Genomic DNA, 20,772 nt, shown 5'->3' with positions numbered 1-20,772 from the left:
GCAAATTTTTTTTTACCTGTCTAATTTAAAGTATCCCACTGCTCAAATTAGCAATGAGTGATCTACAATGAAGGTCCTGGGGGATTGATATAAATTACGTTTCAATGGCACCAGCTGATCTCACCATAGGAAACTATATATGACTTTGCACAGAGTGGTACTCATATATCTTTGTCTTGTGCGAGCCTGGACATCGTGTGTGTTGCTTGCACGTGCGCACAGCTGCTCCCACTCACGGGCCGCCCCTCCTCCTTGAGGTTCTCAAAGACGGCATCGAAGCTCTCCTTGAAGTGGTCGCGCAGGAGGTCGCGGCTCAGGCCATAGAGCCAGCGGCGGTCCTGGTCATCCACCAGGCGGTCGTGGAAGACGCGGTAAACCTCGTGCACGAAGAGGCGCAGCATGGAGCGGCGGCCGTCCGCGGCCTCGCGCCGCAACAGCAGCACGCCCTGGACGACGCGCGAGAAGTCTCGCAGGTTGAACGTGTAGTGCGACTTGGTCGGCGTGGGCAGCAGGTTCTGCATCGCCTTCTTGTACACCTGCATGGGGATGAGGGTGGTGGAAGGCAAGGGGATGACGAGTACGTGATGTGGGCGAGCGGGCACGCGGACGACTGGCAGTTTAAGCGGTCGAACTAGTTAATTCTGCGGGTGTATTAGCCATAACATCATCAGGAATGCTGTATGATGTATAAAGTCATCTCGTGCATAATTAATTTATTTGTACATAACTGTAGTTGAGGCCTAGTGCCCCCAGGACTCGTTTTGCCTTGCTTGGTGTTCTGTGCTTCCCAGGCAAGGGAATCTAGGTGAGACTGGAGCAGGTCCAACTTACTCTAATCATCCATGGCGCGTAATGTTATCAGAATAGGCCACAATGCTTACGCAGTGAACTAAGTGTTTTTTCTGTGAGTTTTGGCTAACCATACTCTTATATAAGCACACAACTTTATATATCTGTGTTGAACGCTGCACTTTCTGTCGTTTTCATGCAGGGGGCACTGCAAACCTATGCGCCCCCTGCATTAACGACTGAGGCGCAGGGACAGACGTTCGATTACATTGGAATTGATCTGCAGACGGCAGTCTTCTGGCACGGCCAGCAGCTCTATGTCACCCTATCTCGATCCCGCAATCCCAAACAGGTGAAAGTCCGCATCGAACCGAACCCCCAGCAAGGCCATCTACTTAACGACGAGGGAAAATTCACACGACATGTCGTTTTCAATTAAGTCTTCCAGATGTAAAATGATATAAGCTTTTAATGAAGAAATAAAATCATCCAATTTAAAACATAATACAATTCAAAGATGTTTCATTTTAAAACTTAAAAACGGAGCATCAGGTGCTTGCGTGAATGCATCGTCCGCGTGCAATTATTTTCGCGACTTTCCTGGCCGAAGGCCATAAATGGTTGTGAGGGGCGCCAAAGGCGCCCCCGAAAAACCCCTAGTTTGATATATTTTTCCATTTTTTTTACCAGGTAAAACCAACACATTTTTATTATAAATTTTATTCCCATAACATCACCCTTACAGTGAGCATGAGCCACACTACAAAAGGAAGACACATGGACCTAACGCATTAACAAACAGATAAACAGACTCAGGGATAACAACCAAGTGAAAAGTCTGGTGAAAATGCAATAGCACTCATCTGCATTGGTCGAATAGAGTGGCTTAAATTCCACATTCCCATGGTGGGGGGCCAGTAACTCTATGAACCGAGCACCCATGGTATTACCTCCCCGCAGGGTGATACTAAAGGATCCGTACCTCCAGGGTGGCGCTGACGATCTGGTTCCCGACAGTGAAGAACTCTGGAGGGAAGTCGTTGTTGCGCAGGTAAAACGCCATGATGCTGGAGAAGATATGCACCATCGTCTCGTCGCTGAAGCTGTTGATGGTGCAGATGTTGAAGTGTCGCAGGAACCGCGCCGTCACGGCATTGCGGCCGCCGCCAGGAGGTCCCATCGCTGCCAGCAGCTGCAGGTCCTCAAGCCGGATCTTGGAAGTGTCCTTGAGGTCATACCTTGCCGCCATTCAAGGTAAGAGAGCACTCAAGATAAGACAGGATGTCAAAGGAGGAGGCTGAGTGTGTGGCTTCTTGCTGGACATCAACAGCTGCATTCATGGTAATATGAACGGAAACAATATTATCAGCAAAAGCATTGTTATCTACTTAATCATCAACATTATCAGCAGCACAATCATCAATTTTATGATTGTCATTATGATCACCAACGACAGCAGCAGCCTCGGCATTGTTAACTCGATCATTAACATGTTCATCAGCACTTGCATACATAGCAAAATCGTTATCATCATCATGGTCATCAGCAGCAACATGATAAAGCATATCACCTTTAGCAGCAAGAACATAGGAAGCACTTGCAGCTGCAAAATGTGGTATGACTCCATGACTGAAAGTTGTGCAAAACGACATGATTATAAGACAGAACTTGAGGCTCAACGTGGACAAAGTACACTCACTCACCAATTGCCGTGGTCAAAGAACTGCCGCAGCAGCTCAATGGGCGGCTGAGCCCCGAACTTCTCGAGTGCCGGCATGTTCATGTCGTCCACGAATATCACGCTGCGCTTGCCCATTGGGGGGCCAAACACGCCCTTCCTGCGCTTGTCAAGCTTCGACATGATGATGTTCTAAATGGGCAACCAAGGGGGACATGCAAAGGGCTCCGAACGTCACGCTACATGAACTTACACCGGCAAAGCACCAGCAGCATTAGCATCACTATCATCAGCAGAAAAAATATCGTCATCACCATGAATATCATCACCAGCAACAAGGGCAATGCTAGCAGCAACAACAATTGATTATTGACATCAGCTTCAACAACAGCAGGACAAACATAATAATCTTCCTACTCAGCAGCATCAAATTTAGCAGTAACAGCAGCAACAACAGCATCCTCATCACATTCAACAGCTCTTCCAACCTATGCTGGGGAAATATAGTTAAAGTACTTTTTCGGTGCTGAGGAAGTCTGTAAATTTATTCCAAAGTTGTGGCTCAAACATGTCCACAGAAATATCAAAAGCTGATTAATGTAATTCTGGTGTGCCCAGACCCTTTTCAAAATATTGAGATGTAAGAGGTGTAGTCTGCTTGTGTCAATGTACACTTGGCTTCCCACCTGCGTTTGGTTGGCACTCGTCTGAGCTGAGAAGTTGACAAAGAAAGGCAGGTACCGCTCCTTGTCCAAGTTGTTCATCAGCTTGTTCTTGATGTACACAGACTTGCCCGTGCCCGTTGGGCCCACAAAAAGCAACGGCCTGAAAACAAAAACACTTCTGCCTCAAGTGACAGCCCCATTCACCTCCTATGGTTATAGATGTGCTTGTGATTGTCAGGCACTGAACTTCGTAGAGACAGCATGGCCTCACATCGCATTGGGCATTGACCCTGAAAAAAGTTAAGTTTATTTTGTTTAGCCAGGTGAGAACTCAAGAGACGATGATAGCCTTATTTGCAAGAATTACCTGTGGAATTAATCTGCATAAAGAGGGGCGATGATTACTATTCAGAATCCCAATTAAGGAATTTGCACTGTCGTTTTTTAATTCGATCAATTTGGACCGTGACCTAACATACGATGGCCTACTCTTGACAGAAAATAAATGACACAGAAGCACTGTAGCTCCAGTGCCCTTTCTATGGGCCCCATTAATAGAAATACAGATGAACGGACAAGTTGGATGCAATACATTAAATAAAAATAAACCCATGAACTAAAGTTATTTCCTTATTTCAGATTGTACCATCGCACCACCATCCTATTCTGAAGATAATAATTCCTACAATCAAGAAAAAACACGAGTAATAGTCAACTATGACAGTTGATTTTAAATGATCACTGAACTTCTGTGCTGTCAGTTTCTCATATGAGAAAACTTTGTTGTCTATAAGGCAAGTTATGCTCTGTAAAATTTCAGAGCATAATCAAGGCAATACGCATAGCTGGGCTATGTAGCTCTAAAGATTTCTAAGAATAGTAAAAGCAGTACATAAGCCTTTACTGTGATAAGCTTTAAAAATGACATGGCCTTGAGAATTACAGTATGCGAGTGGTTTGGTTAAGCTGCCTTGCTTACATTGCACATCCACTTTAGTGTCTTTGACGATGTATTCAGAGCTATCAGGCTGGTTGGTACATTCGTTAGACAGCTCAACTCTCAATTGAAAGGTTATGCACTCATATTGCAGTGTGGGAAAAATGTACCCCATTATCTCTCTGGGGTGGCGATACTGGCCCCTGCCAAAAGGATGTGGAATTTTCACCACCGGTTCAGGACTGCCAATGCAGATGAGTACTACTCAATGTTCATTAGAGGATGGAAACACATTGTCCTGTTGATAAAACACCGCACATCGTGGCTTCAACATAGTGCAATTCATGTGGCAGTGATACTGCCTATCAAGAAGCACACATGGTACCTGGAGTGTTGAATGCAGAGGTCCATGAGGTAGGTGTAGCGCGCAGTGTCAATGGTGGGCACGATGATGTCCTGCACCTTGGTGCCTTTGTCTCCCAAGTGCGGGTTTTTGATCAGCTCGTTCCAGTGCACCCAGTGGCCACGGCCTTTCAGCTGTGAGACAATTAATCATTTAAAGGTTGTTTGGCAGTGATGTTCAAGTACAAAAACTCACAATCCCCATCAATGACAAAGCCTCCTGATTGAGTAGACTTATTTTGACTTAATAAGTGGAGATATATTACTGTAGAATTTTTTTTTATTTAATTCAGTGGAAGCTGATGCAGTCAACCAAGCACTCACAAACCACCACCTTGATAAAAACATATAGAAACCTTACAAACCATCAATAGAAGATAATGGTTGATAATTGGTTCTTTACCCTTCTATCTGGCAACAAAACTGACACCTTTTTGCAAGGAGTCATGTTTGCATAGACCGCAATACCTGCAGTCATAAATACAAACAAAAGACATAACTCTGATAATGTGCACTGTCCTTATCAGAGTTATGTCTTTTGTTTGTATTTATGACTGCAGGTATTGCGGTCTATGCAAACATGACTCCTTGCAAAAAGGTGTCAGTTTTGTTGCCAGATAGAAGGGTAAAGAACCAATTATCATATTTTTACTGGCAAATGAGGTCCCCATAGTGAAGATAATGGTTGTCATAATTTCCAACTTGTATTGCGATAATCGCCACATGGTGAAATTGAATATTGTATTGCATCGTGAAATATGACATCGCGGCAAACGTCGTCCATACCTCATACATGTAGTCGTAGACCAGGCCTCTCTCCTCCAGCGGGCACTCCCACTTGCCGACGGTGGGAGGCAGCGGGTGATCCTTGGACTTTCCCGCGAGCAACTCCCTCAGGAAGGAGTCAAACTTGACGCGACCATCAGAGTCGCACGAAGCTCCCACCGACCACACGAGCGAGAAAGCAAAGCTGGCCTGCAAGCCGCGCGCACGCGCATCTCAATGATGCAGTCCAAATAACAAACAGCTGCTGTTTTGTAGATAAGCGATTAGGCCATATGTCCCAGGATATTATATGTGTTTGAAGCTTAATTGAAGAGAATAAAATCCATTTGCATGCATGAAAATGCAACTTTCAGGTGTACTGGAATAGCGTTTTCTGGTGATGTCACTGGGGCACAATTGTGTACGTGTATTAAGCCACCAACAAGGATCTTGTAGATAGCAGCGCATCCAAGCTGGTATCAAGGAAAACATATTCCTTCTGACTCATATACACACAATATTACTACACCCCACAACTATAGAGTGAGTTGTCTACAAAATGAAGCTGCAACACTAACCCAGAGCTCAACACTAACCCAAAGTTTCAACATTAACAGCCTCTGTGACCATTTTTACCAGTATCAATATGATGAAAAAACATAGGCTTTACCCTTTCCGTCAATAATAGATGTGTTAAGGTGTTCAAACACCACATTGACAACTATTGCAAGGCATCAAGTCTGCATGAATCAAACATTCTTGTGGTAAATCATGCAAACAATCATGCTTTGATAATAACGTATGCATTGTCTTTGAAACTAATTGGCCTACATCAGGCAGCCTCCGTTATGGCCTTGTCTCACCAGTGTTAGATATAACTGCTCAACCCAAGCTATTAATGCTTAAATATTTGCATTACCTTTGTGCAGTTTGCCTTTTGGCATTCTCAATACTAACAAAGCTTCAGCACTAACCCACAGGCCTTTGAGGCAAAATACAAAAGTTACGCATTAGGGGGTATTTTTTGTATGCGCAAAGAGAGGCAGGCGTCCTTGCTGAGCCGGCACGTCTGGCGGCACGCACCATTATCCACACGCGCACGTTCTTGCTGTCCGACTCCTGACCGAGCAGGCCACACAGCAGCATCTCAAAGAGGCGCGTGAGGGACACCACCAGGTTCCCATCCGACGTCTGCACCAGCTCCTGCACAGAACAAAGTGGTTATGTTCTTCCACTTCCTCACCAAAGCCCAGACAATCTACAATCTACAGACACGATGAGTGCCTTTGTGAAAGCCTCGCTGAGTCTCAACTCTTTTTCATGAGTGTCCTGAGAGGGACACACCTTGCATTGCTTGCGGACCATTCGCAAGGAGGGCGCCACCAGCCAGGTGAAGAGCTCCTGCAGCAGGACCCTGTTGTCCTCCTGCTGCAGGGTTGGCGGAAGGGTGCCAAGCCACGACTGCACCAGCGGCTGCCAGCCCAGCTGCGACGGCTCCATGTAGATCATGCCGCACCGACTCACGGTGGCCGGCTGAGACAAACAAACATCCCGTGCAATGATTTCACCGATTACTGTGCTCTGTGTCTCATCAGGCCAGGTGGCACCGTGGTTAGAGCGTGCGGCTCAAAGTCAAAGGATCGCAAGGTTAAATCTCGGTCAGAGATCGACTCTGCACTTCAGGTCTCCAGGGTCTATAAAGTTAGCACGACTTTGTTAGAGATCAATGGTGGCTGTTCTTTGTAGGGAATAGGTCTCTGTGTGATGGGAATATAGAATTCCCACTACTGGCTTGAGGATTTATGGACTGAGTCAACACCCACTCAGAAATCAAAGGAGCTCTGTATACAGTGCCACCCAGCTAGATATAGAAACACAACTGTAATGTTAAATCTAATGCAGTATTACACAAATACATGCCCGAGCTGTAATGTAATGTGATTTTATGTCGACATAAAAATAGTGAACAAAAATGATTTTCACTTAACAGATTGGAAAAAATCAAGCTATGGTAACTAGCAAATCAAGTCTATAAATACAAATGCTTTTCTTGGCGTCTGATGGTTCGACTTTGTCAGAAATGCCACTATTGCATCTAGGACAGGTCTATGCGCGATCGAGAGTTCAGTTTGAGGGACACGGCTGTCCATTTGTAGACACGTTGCTCATCTTCATGCGGAAACGCCAGCAAATTGCGCACTTCAGTTGGCGGTTGATGTTTGAAATGGACTGCCACCCTCTAAAGAATGGTGCCACCCCTGTGGTCACCCCGTGAAACGTGGATCAAACAAATCACTCGAGACTCCGGTGTATGACAGTAAAAACAGTCGATGAGAATGCTGTCGCAAGGGGTCACACGTTTGGCGCAACAGTCCTTCGCTGACGTTGCATGATGAATGAATAAATATTATTTAATTTAAGTTGAGTGGGAAATGGACTTACGGAGGCTTGCGAGAGGTCCATGGCCTCAAAGATGAGGCTCATTGGTTGTGACATCTGAATGATCTCTCCACTCATGAGACACAGCTGCAGACACAACCACATACAATTACGTCAGTCACTGTATAAGCCTCGTGAATTGTGCATCTGTCACTGAAAGTTATGACAAATCAATGGTTTGGTGTTTGTTTACATTATAACAACTTCTGACAAGTGAAAATGTTGATAATAAGTGGAGCAGGGCAGTGTGAACCGTGGGAATATTCACAAGCATTAAACATTCCTGGTGTTATAGGCAACCTGGTGTTGTAGGCAGGTGACTATTCAGCATTTGTTTAACATGCCACAGTCTTAATGAGAAACCAAGGTGAAAGCATATGCTTGCTTAGATGCTTCTGGAAAATATTAGTCCAGAAGGCCTATATATTTATGGATCAATTGTTAGATTATTTTTATTTGGTAAAACAGACAGTTCTTTGTTATCTTATTAAACCCATGTATTCCATGTTTATTGTGGCTATGTTTGTTAAGACATCTTGCTATTTTTGTTATATATTTATTGTTTGGGTCAGATGGCATATATGGGCCTTAGCAAAAAAAAACTGTTAGCCTGATTAACTGAAATGTATTTCATTGATTTCAGCTTCTTGGGCCTCATACTGTGAATGGCTGCTCCACTGTAAGTGAGTGGCTGCCCAGGATACACCATTCCATTTGTTTAATAAGCTAAACCTTGGCGATGAAACTCAGTGAAGAAAAACAGAGAAGTGGTTGCATTTTACTGTGTAAGAATAATCTGAAAGAAAGACCCATAGTGCAACGAATACAGTATTCCATGTAGTGATCAAACAATCCCTTTCACTATGCATTTGTATAAACACATCCTGGTCATGTTATCATACATTGGGACACACTTACAAAGGAGATTGTGGAATATTTACAATGAAGGAGAAACTAATGCTATATCAACATGTGATTATTGCAGCTCATTGTCAAATGCATAATTCCAGTAAAGTATTACGTATTATGCATCATCTCCTCTTGTCAGTGTGTGAAGGTTTTTAACATCTACTTTCGTCCTGAGCTTTTTTTTTTTATTAATTACCCACAGATATCACTGGTGCATAGGCCAAAAACGTAGTGGCCACTAAATCAAGCAGCTGCAAATCTACCAGTCAAATATGGTGACGTCATAAGGAAGAAAGGCCCCATGTTGTTCAAGGTCAAATGAACACGTATGCTTTTGCAAATGACAAGCAAGATGATGTTCATGTCCATTGGAGGCCATGTGCCAATCGTGCAAATTCCACAATCACACGATTGGGGCCATTCTCTTCAAAGGATAACCGTGGTTAATGACCCACAAAGAAGTACTTATTTTATCAGACCTTGAGATATGATAGGCTAGGCCGAACCCAACCGCTACTTCAACTACCTTCTTGTTTCGATTTAAAGCTTTCGTGACTGCAGGGATTCATCTTCTTGTTTCTTTCGGTAAAGTCACGTAGAAGGGAAGTAATAAAAGACGGCTGCTTGCGTTGTAGCCGAAACGTCGTGAGAATTGTTTTATTATGTTTTATTTTTATTATTTTATTACTTCCCTTCTACGTGACTTTACCGAAAGAAACAAGAAGATGGATACCTTCTTGTTGTCGTCGAGCACCGTATTCATGCTCTCAATCCACAGCGTGTCGATGGGACCGTCAAACACCACCCACTTGCGATCCGGCGTGTCTGACGACGCAAACTCGCGGAACGTGTTGGCCACTATTCCGTCTGTCCACTGCAACGGCAAGGAGTGGAAAGTAAACGCAAACACTCCAAGTTACAGTGTTACTATGTCAAAACAAGCAGTGGGGGCATCACCCATCGCTGGTGGCAGCATTGTTAGAAATGTCCCATTCCAAAGGTTGGGGGCCAGTCTTCAGTATAAATAAATATTCTGAAATATTATGATTCTGAGTCTCTCCATCGGACAACCACTGTTCATTGTTCACAGAGTGGAACTCATGTTACCAGTCCAGAGGGGTGGCACTAATGGTGGACAGAAAACAGTGAAGAGAAACCCAAATATAGAAGGCAGTGTTGACCACATATTTGAATTGCATTGAGAGGTAGGCAATATTTGTGTAACCATTCACCCTACGACTGAAATTATTTGCACAAATAATAAACAATCAATTCTTATATACATATTTGATCGGTTATATGGTAAATCGTTGAAAGCCTATTCATAAGGGTAAGTAGACAAATCTTGACTTAAAGCTTTCGTGACTGCAGGAGTTGATATTCTTTGGGTCTTTCAGTAAAGTCACGTAGAACAATTTTTTTTACAAAAAACTACGACGTTTCAATCGCAACACAAGCAACTGGCATCAGGAGAAAAAGAGCAGGAAAGCTGCTGATGCAGGCTGTTTTAAAGGTTTGAAATGGGTGTAGCCCAAGGGTCATAAACGAAGTGAGAGGAGCGAGTGATGTTAAGGTGAGAAATTTGCATGTGGAGAGGCGGGCGCCGGCATCACCTCATGTGACACAGGGTCAAACTGGCCGAACAGCTGGCCCATGGTGATGGCCTTGGGGTTGACGGTGCGCAACTGCACACGCTCCTCGCCACCCTGGCCACGCTCGCTCATCAGCGTCAGCGTGTCCGCCAGCACCTGCAGCACCTTGGTCTTGCCGGCAAACGGCTCCCCCACCAACATGAAGCTAGGAAAAGCAGAAACATTGTCACCAGGAATTTCCATGGTAACCTTACCGCTTGCCATTGCTCGTACCAGGCATGGGTAACGAGCTGTCAATTTAACGATTAAAATTGATTCTAACTCTCACGATGTATTGAATTACTGAATGAACTTGCATTTATATTGCACTCTATATGTCAAACAACAAAGTGTTTCGGAGCGCAGAGCCCCCTGTTGTCAGCGGTCCCCAGTGCAGCGCAAGGTGACAATACCTGGCTCGGCGATGAGCATTGGTCTGCCAGCAAGGGGCAATGCTTGCTATGTGTGTAATTTGTGGGTAATTTCATGGTGTAACAAAAAAATGTATTCCTGAGTAGTATGTGTTATTTCCTAATCGCTTATGCCTCAAAAGTACAAAAAATGGCTATTATTCCCCCCAAACTTTGCTTTTGTGACCAGGATGGTGATATTTTGAAATGCACCTATTTTCAATGAGAAAACGTGTGCATTTGTCTCTTTCGTTCACATAAAGTCCTGGTCACAAAAGCAAAGTTTGTGAGGAATAATAGCCATTTTCTATACTTTTTAGGCATAAACAATTAGAAAATAACACTTAGCACCCAGGAACAAAAATAGTTTTACATAGTGAAACTTCAAGATGGACAGAAGAATGATGGCGTTGAGCTAACTCCTGATCAAAATCTGAACACATGAACTATGAAATATGAATAACACTACTCCTGAACATGTCAATATTAGTTCGTGCTTTAATGGAAACTTCTGTCCTGTGATTTCCACACGTAACGTGGGACTGTCTTTTCAGATGAGCACTGCTTAATGTACATTTAAGTAAGAACACACTTGGCTGGATTATACAAAATCTTCAATACAATTCGTAGCTCCCAACACTGCAATTGTCATTAGGTATTGCATGTCATGCACACTGCTAAAGAATGAGCATGGCTTGCTGTGTGAGTGCACATGGATCGTTACTGTGGTGTTGCTCACCCGTGCCGCACGATCATCATCTCGTAGGTCTGGATGAGTTTTTCCAGGAACACCTTGACGGGCTGCACGTTGTGCCGGCTGCAGCACTCTCTTGCAGCCTCGAGGAACAGCTGAAATCAATGAGAGCAGCAGCAGCTAGATTAGGACCCCAAGCAGTGTGGGTCGTGGGGATTATTTTACCATACTTCACCACGCTGGTAAGTGTGGTTTGGTGAAGGCAGGGAGAGCAGATTTGGGAACATTGAAATACAGTATAACAAATTATTTCAATGCACTGCTCTCAACTGCCCATAATAAAGTTTCTACCACTGTGTGGGAAATCAACAGTGGTTGTCCGATGGTGTAAATTCCTCCTCCAGTTAATTTCGTTTAACCAACTCAAGAAAACAGGACCGTGTATAATTTCCCAGAGTGACCTGCAGAAATTGCCTGTCAGTAGGGGGCGATGTTTGATACGTATCATGCCAATTGAAGAATTTGCGATGTAATTTTCGAATTTTTAAAATGTGGACCCCTGAAGCAGATAAGAGCACAATATGAATATAATTACCGATCGTAATTATCAGCACAGCCGCTGGATTCGAACCGTGAAGCCCTGCATGAAGCGGCGGGCGCGCTACCACTGAGCCACATCGCTGTCCCACCACAGGAAGGTGAAATTTACACCACTGCCTGATGACTGTAAACCCAAAGTGAGTACTTCCCCATGCTCCTTTGAACAGCAAACTCATTTGTCGTACTGTGGTTTGCGATATAACAGAATATAATTCAGACGTGACAAAGTGTCCATCTACTGGCAGTCCTGTCAACCTGTGTGTCTGGTACTGATGAAAACGCTTTTGTGTAATTTGTTCTAACATTATGGAACCATCTTCTCTTGCAAGTTATATCATGCACTGCAAATAACTGGTTTAGGTTATGCCTCAAAATATTACTTTTCATGAAGAAGTTTCAAACATAGCATGGTTCATGAGAATAATTAGCTGTCAGTGGTTGAATGATCTATTTGGGTAAAGCTATCTGACTGGCAGATGTGGAAAGGGCATGCATATTATAAGACCTTTGAGTGACTTTCATACAAATGTTTCGTCAATATAAGCTTCATTATCATTATTAATATAATGAGTGTGGGATAAAAAATATGGTGAAAATTCAATTAAAGATGTACGGTAATCGAATAGAGGTTTATTTTTATAGCATTAACAATCAAATTAGTGTGGAGTGATGTTCAACTAGAGGTAAGTGGTGGTTGTTGAACTAGAGGTAAGTGCTATCTGTCCGAGTAAAAAAAGAGACAATTTAGACGTATTAATCCTCATGGTTCTTCTGACACAAGAAATATATGTCCAATACCGTGTAGTCAGCAACTGGAAGGGTAATGCCAGGGAAGAGGTCACTCGTGATGCCATTGAAGAGTGGGATGTCGTGCGACAAGAACTTGGGCTCGTTCACATCCTTGATAGATCGCAGCAACTGCAGGACACAGCACGATAGTTTGGCTCTTGCATATGCAAATAATCGACCAGCACCCTTACAGCAGAATGTATCTTAACTGTTAACATCTGATTAAATAATGACGATCTTCCAAATGAGTAATGTGCAGGTGATTTTCCAAATTAGACATATTTGGATAATGACACCAGCACACAGTGACCTACTCTTGCAAATTAAGTCACGGGATCTGTAACTTCCATGTGAAGCAGACGGAGCATATTGTTATGGTTAATAGAGATGCAGTATTCATCAGGGCAGCCGCTGGATTTGAACCGTGAACCTCAGCAACGAGTGGCGACCACGCTGCCACTTGGCCATGTCGCCACCCTATCTAAACAATCATCTTTTAATTGCTACTTTGCAACTGATGGACATTGCTCAGATAAATGTGAAAATGTATTACTCAATTGTTTATGGTCACATCGCCCGTGAACATTCCACAAGGGCACCTTTATTCTAGCGAGCTCTCACCAGGATGTCCTCGTTCTCGTTCGGGAACTTGAGCTTGAGGTTGCCGGCCGCTATGAGCACCGCCTTGACCGCGCGCATGCCGTAGTCGTAGTGGAACTGCGAAGACAGCTGCTCTGAGCACAAGCGGTACGTCATGACGATCTTCACCGACAGCGGCTTGGCGTTGAGAAATCCGTACGAGTAGAGCGAGATCTCCGCGATCAGAGCATAGTTCGGCACCATCATGGCCACTGTGCGGAACAGCACCTGGTGGCGAGAGGGTCGCGGTGGGGATCAGCGTCTTCACCACAGCAGTGTTTTGCTAACGAAGGCTCAATACTCAAACAAAAGAATTTAGTCGGGCACGAAGGTAAAAATGTGGTATCCAACATGTTTGAGGAAAGGGACGGTGGATCCCAATGGGCTGCTAGGTGGCCAGTGCTTGTCTCTATTGGCAGCTCTGGGGCAGTTGTAGAAATTCTTCATTTCCATGGTTAGGGTCAGGCTTTCCAGAGGACAACCACTGTTGACTTTCTAGAAAGTGATATTTTAGATTTTATTGACCTCGGAGGGATCATGGGATGAGTCAACCCCAGAATGGGTATTGACTCAAAAGCTTCAAATTGTGAGTCTAGCACTATCCACATCGTGTTGTAGTCTAATTGCTAAACCTATGCGCAGCTTCCAAAGTTCAACCACTTTGTCTTCAAACGAGTGCAGTGGAGTACTGTTCAACATGGTGACCTTGAACTTAATGGTGTAAATTACATATTGATATAGTGGACACAAGTATCTACATAAGACAACCATTAAGTCAAAATCCCATTCAGTAGTCAACACAGTCCAGTATCTCTCTGTAATTTACTAATCTGTTGGACGTTGGTCGTGGTTGCGCTATGAAGATACAAGCCTTCGTAACTTGCTCAGCACCACCAGCAGGGAAGAGCTTGTCTGAGTATGAAGACATGTTGACAAATTACTTTAGAGGTCAGCTACCTTCAGGTTGTCGGGCAGCTCCGAACGGCCAGCGTAGCCTGGGTTCATGGTTATAGCCACAAAGCAGTTGGGGTTGAGCACCAGCTCCGTGCCCTCAAAGGCAAAGGTCACCATCTTGGTCTGGATGGCGCGCTGGATGCACAGAATCTGCTGCGCCACCACGGACAGCACCTCCAGCTCGATGCGGTTGAACTCGTCAAAGCAGGCCCATGCGCCTGAAGATGCCAGGCCCTTGAAGAACTGTGGTGGACAGTGATTACACACAGCGGGGCCATCCCACGTTCAATTCCGCTGCTTTAAATAGTCTATACAGACAGCACTCTAGTCAGAGCATGCAATTCACAGTGGGAATCCTGCAAACAGATAATTACCATGGATTAATTACCATGGATTATTGTCAATAATAATTTCAACTTGTAATGCACCGCACGATATTCGCTCGCTCTCAAAGAGAAGATAAAATCTCAAAGATACGAGGTACCACAGGCAAGTGGGAAAGGCAGCTAGGTGGTGAACGGTGCTAAATTCCCCCCCCCCCAAACTCTGCTAAATTCCCCCCCCCCCAAACTCTGCGGTCCTCTATACATTAAGGTGTTATTGGCCAATTAATGAATGTTTACATGTGGGAAGAAACCAGAGCATCCGGAGAAAACCCATATGTGTGAGAGGACAACCCTCTATCCCATACAGATGTAAAGCCAGGGTATGGCACCTCGATGCCCACAGGAAGAGAATTTCACAACATATGTGTGATCCACCAACCTTCACATCCACAGTGCAAGATTAAAGGTGTGCTTTACCACCGCCTGGCTATATTATTTAATGCAATAGAATAGCGTTAATTGTGTTTGGAACTGTGTATTCTTTAATCCGTCCATCGGCAGAGAGAGGCACCTTGCTCATGGCCAGGTAGTCGAGCCCATCGGAGCAGTTGAACACCACACACTGCACGGCCAGAGCCTTAGCCAAGTCCTTCGTAGTCTCCGTTTTGCCAGTGCCGGCCGGACCCTCTGGGGCTCCTCCTAGGTTCAGATAGAATGCGCCAACCTACAGGGTAACACGGCACATACACGGACACATGAACACTCACACAATCAAAAGAATGGCCACATGCTGCTACTATCAGATGTAATGTATCGTCTTTCCCATGAATGAAATTCACACTCAACAGCCCAGGACACACAGTCGATGTATGCATCTTTGGGTTACATATTCTGCTTTACATCTGACAATTTAAACACCCCATAAAATATAAACAAAAAGTGCTTTAAAACTATGTCTGGCTAGTGTGGAAAAGAAGACCAAATTAGCATCGACAGGGACTCTCTAGAGCTCCCTTTAGTTAAGGGCCTTCCAACAGCAGTGATTGTTGGGTTGCAGCTTTGTCTCATCTCATCAACCAGCTTGTGGCTGAGTGCCTGCAGTGCTTTGTCTCACCAGGGTGCGGTAGCAGCGGTCGGTGAGCGGCGTGATGACGAGGCGAGGCGAGTTCCCCAGGTATTCGTAGGCGTACTTCACGTTACAGTTGACGATGCGTACGCGCACCTGCTCACTCTCCCAGTAGTAACGCAGTTGCGCTAACCACTGAAAGTCGGTCTCATTCGACACCCCTGCGAGACAAGTGGTGTTGGGATGAAGAAAAAACAAATTAGGGCTATGTTTGCCAGAAACTAGCTAAGATCAAGCAGCAGGAAGCCATGTCAAGGTGTCGTGGCATCGGTGGAATTCACCTTGTCGACCCGTTAACCTTAACTAATTACCCACGATAGAGTAATTTATTCGCACCTTTGTCAATCATGTCTAACACGACGTCACGCGCGTGCACGTCGATCGTCACCAGGGCGCCCAGCGTGACACGCGTCTGCTTGGAGAGGTCTCCTCTCACGAGCTCCACGATGTCCTTCAGCTGATCCTGCAGCCGCTCGCTGTATCCGCGCAGGCCCTGCTCACAGAGACCGACACATGGACACCTCGTTCAGCCTCGTCGTACTATGCCCGTGCTGATATGTGAATATGAGATGTTATCCCCACTAGTGGTTCTAAGCCAGTGATGGAAATTCCACATTCCCATGGCAGAGACCATTCTCTCCAGAGGACAACTGCTATTAATACGCTTTGGGTCTTTCGGTAAAGTCACGTAGATATAAAAATTATTTTTAAAAATCACGACGTTTCAATCACAACACAAGCAATCGTCCTCAGGTAAAAAAATATATGCTATACCTGAGGACGATTAAAAAAATATATGCTATATTTTTTAAAATATGCTATCTTTTTTAATATATGCTATATTTATTTACCTAAGAACGATTTCTTGTGTTGCGATCGAAGAATCATGATTTTTTTTATTTTTTTTATATCTACGTGACTTTACCGAAAGACCCAAAGAGTAGGAATTCCTGCAGTCACGACAACTTTAAGTCAAGATTTAACTGCTATTAACTTCCATTAAAGTAGGGCATATTTTATTTATCCCAAATAGATAACGGAATATGAAATCTCACTCTTCCAATTGTGAGTGATGTCCTCTATTTACAGTGCCCCCCAAAAGGATTTAAAGTGCTGTTAGTGAGCACCATTTAACATCATACAATGTTTGGGCAAGTGCTGCTCGGAAAAATTAAAACATTTAGTTTTATAATGAAGACAGTAGAGGAAATGCTAAATGACCACCATGTAGCCTTACAAACCTTTGGGGCAAATGCTGTTCGTGAGCACCCATTATGGCCAATACTGTACCCATGAGGGCAGTGAGGCGACCATTGGGCTTTCTTGACTGTCTTTATCTCCCCAGTGTTAAGTATGACCATACCACACCAGGAATTTACTTTAGGAGAGGTTCAAACCAGGCCAGGATACAGTTGTAATTGATGCTGTGTATCTCAACCAGGAGTCGGTCTGAGTCACCAGGATTGCAACACGGTGCGCTAACCAACACACCACACATTATCAGAACTGCCTATAAAAAAAATAGCAAGTGGCTATGAGAAATATACATGCAAACCCTCTTCTCGGAAGCAGCTAGCTGACTGACTACTTAGCTACAACTTTGTGAGACATCAACAGTAGTAGACTTATGGAAATACTAGCTCCTGCCATGGAAATATAGAATTGTATCAATGTCTTGGGGCTGCCAATTACGATGAATGCTGCCCCCCTAATGCTGATTTCAGCAGGGGGACACTTTGACTTCAACTTGTCATTTTGATGATAAGCGAGATGACTTTGGTGTTAATCACCTGCGGGCCATCCTTGATGGCTTCATGCACTTCCGTTGTCCAGAACATCTGGGAGACACAGATGACCACTTGGCCTGGCCACTCACGGACCCAGTCTTTTCTTTCGGTGTTGGCGTATGCCTGTATCAGGAGTCAGGGTAATGGTAAAATTAGCACACACGATGGTAAAGACAACGGAGAAGATTGAAAGATCATTCAGAGTCACTCCTTCTTGGGCAATCATCATTAAATTCATAAACCACTTCATTCATTTCGTAAATTGGTCCATAAATGAATTATTCAGTCATCTACAACCATGCTACAGACATGTATAAACCACACAAAATGGGACTACCAGTGCCTGTATTTGGTACATGATCAGTTCGGATAGGAATTTAATCAGATGATACAAATGACAAAGCATGGATCAGAATACGACCTAATCAATATCTGGTCATGTCCTGATCAGTGTACCAGACTGTGTCTTGAATTGTCAGCATTCAGGGTGACAATTCATTGTCATGCATGTTCACCCTTAAGCAATTTCAGGAATACGACAAACCAATCACGTTAAAGTATAGTATATACACTGGAAATTATTTAATCTACATGCACAATTTTCATTTATGTATCCTGAGCATGAGGATGCATTATAATTAAAAAAAACTGTGACATCTGTGTTATTTAAATTGCCACTTCGACCTTCTGAGAATCTTTGAACCCACCACTTTGACCTTCGCAGGGCCATATAAATCAAACGGTATTCTTTCCAAATTAAGCCTAATCAGCTGTTTAATTGTTGTTACTTCGATCTCTCGTAAATCAAACTCAAACCACACAACCTTCTAGTTGAAGCAATGCATTGTTACTTGCGATGCAGCTCTTTGACTACATACGCTATGCAAAAGAAGTTCAACATACATACATACAAAGGCAAATATCCCCCCTATAACCTTAACCGACTGTTGGGGCAAGTGCTGTTAGCGAGCACCTATGAAGGCCAGTACAGTACATGAGGGGGTGGGTGGCCAGCACCACGCTTGACCACCTTTGCCTCCCCAGTGGCGATGTTTACACACCGCACCAGGTACTCATTTGAGGCTGAGTTGACCCAGGAAAGTTCCAGAACCAGTTCAGATAATCGTCACTGGTGTTGGCCGTGAGTGGGAATCGGACTCAACTCGCCGGGTTCGTAGCTTACCGCTCCCCAACATACAAACACGCGCACACAAACACGGGCATCGCTCGGCGGGCGTCGATCGTTACCGTGCGCGCGCGGACAATGACGTCACGCACGCTGCGCAGCATCACATCTTCCACCTGCAGCAGCCACTTCTCCACGGCGCCGCGCGCCTCACTGGTGGACACGCGCTCCACCAGCTCGACGCGCTCGCCCTCGCTGCTGAACATGGCGCCGATGTCCAGGTTGGGCAGGAACCCGAGGCGAGCGATGCCCTCAAAGCACTTCTTGAGGTGCGGCTGCACGCGCAGTGGGTCCTTCGTCTCCGACAGGATCTCCAGCATCTCGTCGTTTGACAAGAAGAAGAATCTGCAAGTATTAATAAACACAATTGTGTCACGTGGTGTGATGTAAACGTCACAGCAATGGGTGGCAATAGATCAGCGTTCACGTCGCGCTATGTGTCAGTGCCCGGCTCACACCAGGGAAACAAATGTTCCTCCCAGTGAACCCAATTCTCCGAACTTCTATTCGAAGAATTCCGGTATCATTGATAACAACCACCCATAGAAATATCAGTGGCTTCACATAGAAAGCCTATCAAGGAAAAGTGTGGGGTTGTTTTAACACTGTGCCATTGAGAAGCAATGTGTTTGGTACACTGTTCCAAATCTCTCGTGACCACCTCGAAAAAGTTATTCCTTTAAATCCAATTATTGGGGAAAATGTGGCAATGTCTCCATCACCAACAATGGGGAAATTCGCAAAGATGACATATATATCAGCATTTTGCCTGTTATATCAAACCACTCAATCATTTCATTTTCCTTTGAAAAGTGCATTCTCTTTTTTTCTTCTTAAAACACATGGTAATCCAGGTTCAGTGAGTATATTTTATCTCCATATTCTCTAGATTTTTTTCTAATTTGTATATATTTCATATAACACATGAACAAGACGATGTGAAACAAACATTCACTCTTGTAGCATCAGCTCTTCTATAGACTTCAATCACTAATAATAATGTCTGCGTCTGGGTGTAGAGGCCAATCATGATAGTGCAGACATAAAATCCAGTGCTCTAATGAAGAAAGAGTAGGTACATGACACGGAAATCATCATGTTACGTGATACTGTAAAACCCACTGGGGTCTGAGAGGTAGCCAGTAAATCCCAACCATGTATGTGTGTACGTGTGCACCTTGGGAAAAAGAGTCGTTTCTTCTCCAGGTAGGCATTGAGGCCCTTCATGATTTTATCCAGGAGGCCATTGCAGTTCTGCAGCTTGTCTAGGAGGCCCGTCATGGAGGTGGCAGCCAGCACCTGTAAGGAACACAAGTAAGACTCATTGAGCCACCTGGTGCTGAGAAAACTGGGTCACGTTTTCATTATGATTGCCTTGGAGGTTGAGGTGGAAATTCTACATTCCCATGGTGTGGCCAGTGTCTACTAAGGACAACCACTGCTGACTGCCCACAAAGCAATAATCACTTTATTGACTCCAGAGAGATGATGAGTTGAATTAATCTCTATTGGGGCTTGAACGTTCAGCCTTCCAATTGTGAGTGATGCACTGTATTAACAGTACCACCAAAGTGGATGTAATTGGTGTTAGTGGGTACATCCCTCAAATAGACAATAGTAATAGATGGGAAGTGATGTTAGTGAGTACTGTTTCGTGTTATAGACAGTTGGGGAAATTTAATTTACGGAAAACTAATGAGCTTCATAGTGTGGACAGTACAGGGAAGTTGCACAAAGAGCACAATCGAGCCTTACAAGTGGTCAGGACAAATATTGTTTGCGAGCATGTATTATGGCTGCAAGTATACATAACAGGGTAGTGGGATTATCGCCATGCTTACTTGACTGCCTTTACTGCCCAGTGCTAATGATGACTATACCACACCAGAATAGTGGGGTATAGTCAACATTAGGCTGCATCAATCCCTGATTTTAATTTGAACGTTCATGGAAATAAGCTCATAAAGTGATTTTTTTAATGAAAGCCTAACTGAGTCTCAAGACTTTTGCATGAGGACCTTGCATTAGAATGTGCAGCCAATGAAT

At 44.3% G+C, this 20,772-nt stretch overlaps 1 protein-coding gene across 1 annotated transcript in view; it reads right to left on the bottom strand.

Annotated features, from left to right (window-relative positions):
* The window catches only part of DNAH12 (dynein axonemal heavy chain 12), a 78,599-nt gene that overhangs the window by 39,286 nt on the left and 18,541 nt on the right, over positions 1-20,772 (bottom strand). Inside the window, exons 22-42 of the mRNA XM_061551756.1 lie at positions 19,904-20,025; positions 18,789-19,071; positions 17,544-17,663; positions 16,090-16,246; positions 15,742-15,914; positions 15,199-15,351; positions 14,305-14,544; positions 13,330-13,575; positions 12,718-12,837; positions 11,365-11,474; positions 10,198-10,381; positions 9,318-9,458; positions 7,679-7,762; positions 6,581-6,769; positions 6,320-6,439; positions 5,258-5,446; positions 4,455-4,606; positions 3,154-3,292; positions 2,493-2,659; positions 1,772-2,027; positions 237-536 (exon numbers count right to left, since the gene is read on the bottom strand). Coding sequence (XP_061407740.1) covers positions 237-536; positions 1,772-2,027; positions 2,493-2,659; positions 3,154-3,292; positions 4,455-4,606; positions 5,258-5,446; positions 6,320-6,439; positions 6,581-6,769; positions 7,679-7,762; positions 9,318-9,458; positions 10,198-10,381; positions 11,365-11,474; positions 12,718-12,837; positions 13,330-13,575; positions 14,305-14,544; positions 15,199-15,351; positions 15,742-15,914; positions 16,090-16,246; positions 17,544-17,663; positions 18,789-19,071; positions 19,904-20,025 — 3,645 coding nt within the window. The remainder of the gene's footprint in view (positions 1-236; positions 537-1,771; positions 2,028-2,492; positions 2,660-3,153; positions 3,293-4,454; positions 4,607-5,257; positions 5,447-6,319; positions 6,440-6,580; positions 6,770-7,678; positions 7,763-9,317; positions 9,459-10,197; positions 10,382-11,364; positions 11,475-12,717; positions 12,838-13,329; positions 13,576-14,304; positions 14,545-15,198; positions 15,352-15,741; positions 15,915-16,089; positions 16,247-17,543; positions 17,664-18,788; positions 19,072-19,903; positions 20,026-20,772) is intronic.

Source organism: Lethenteron reissneri, chromosome 15 (genome assembly GCF_015708825.2).
Source record: "Lethenteron reissneri isolate LAM-NWPU_2019-01 chromosome 15, ASM1570882v1, whole genome shotgun sequence".
Lineage (NCBI taxonomy): Eukaryota > Metazoa > Chordata > Hyperoartia > Petromyzontiformes > Petromyzontidae > Lethenteron > Lethenteron reissneri.
This window is presented reverse-complemented; position numbering and strand designations above follow the sequence as displayed.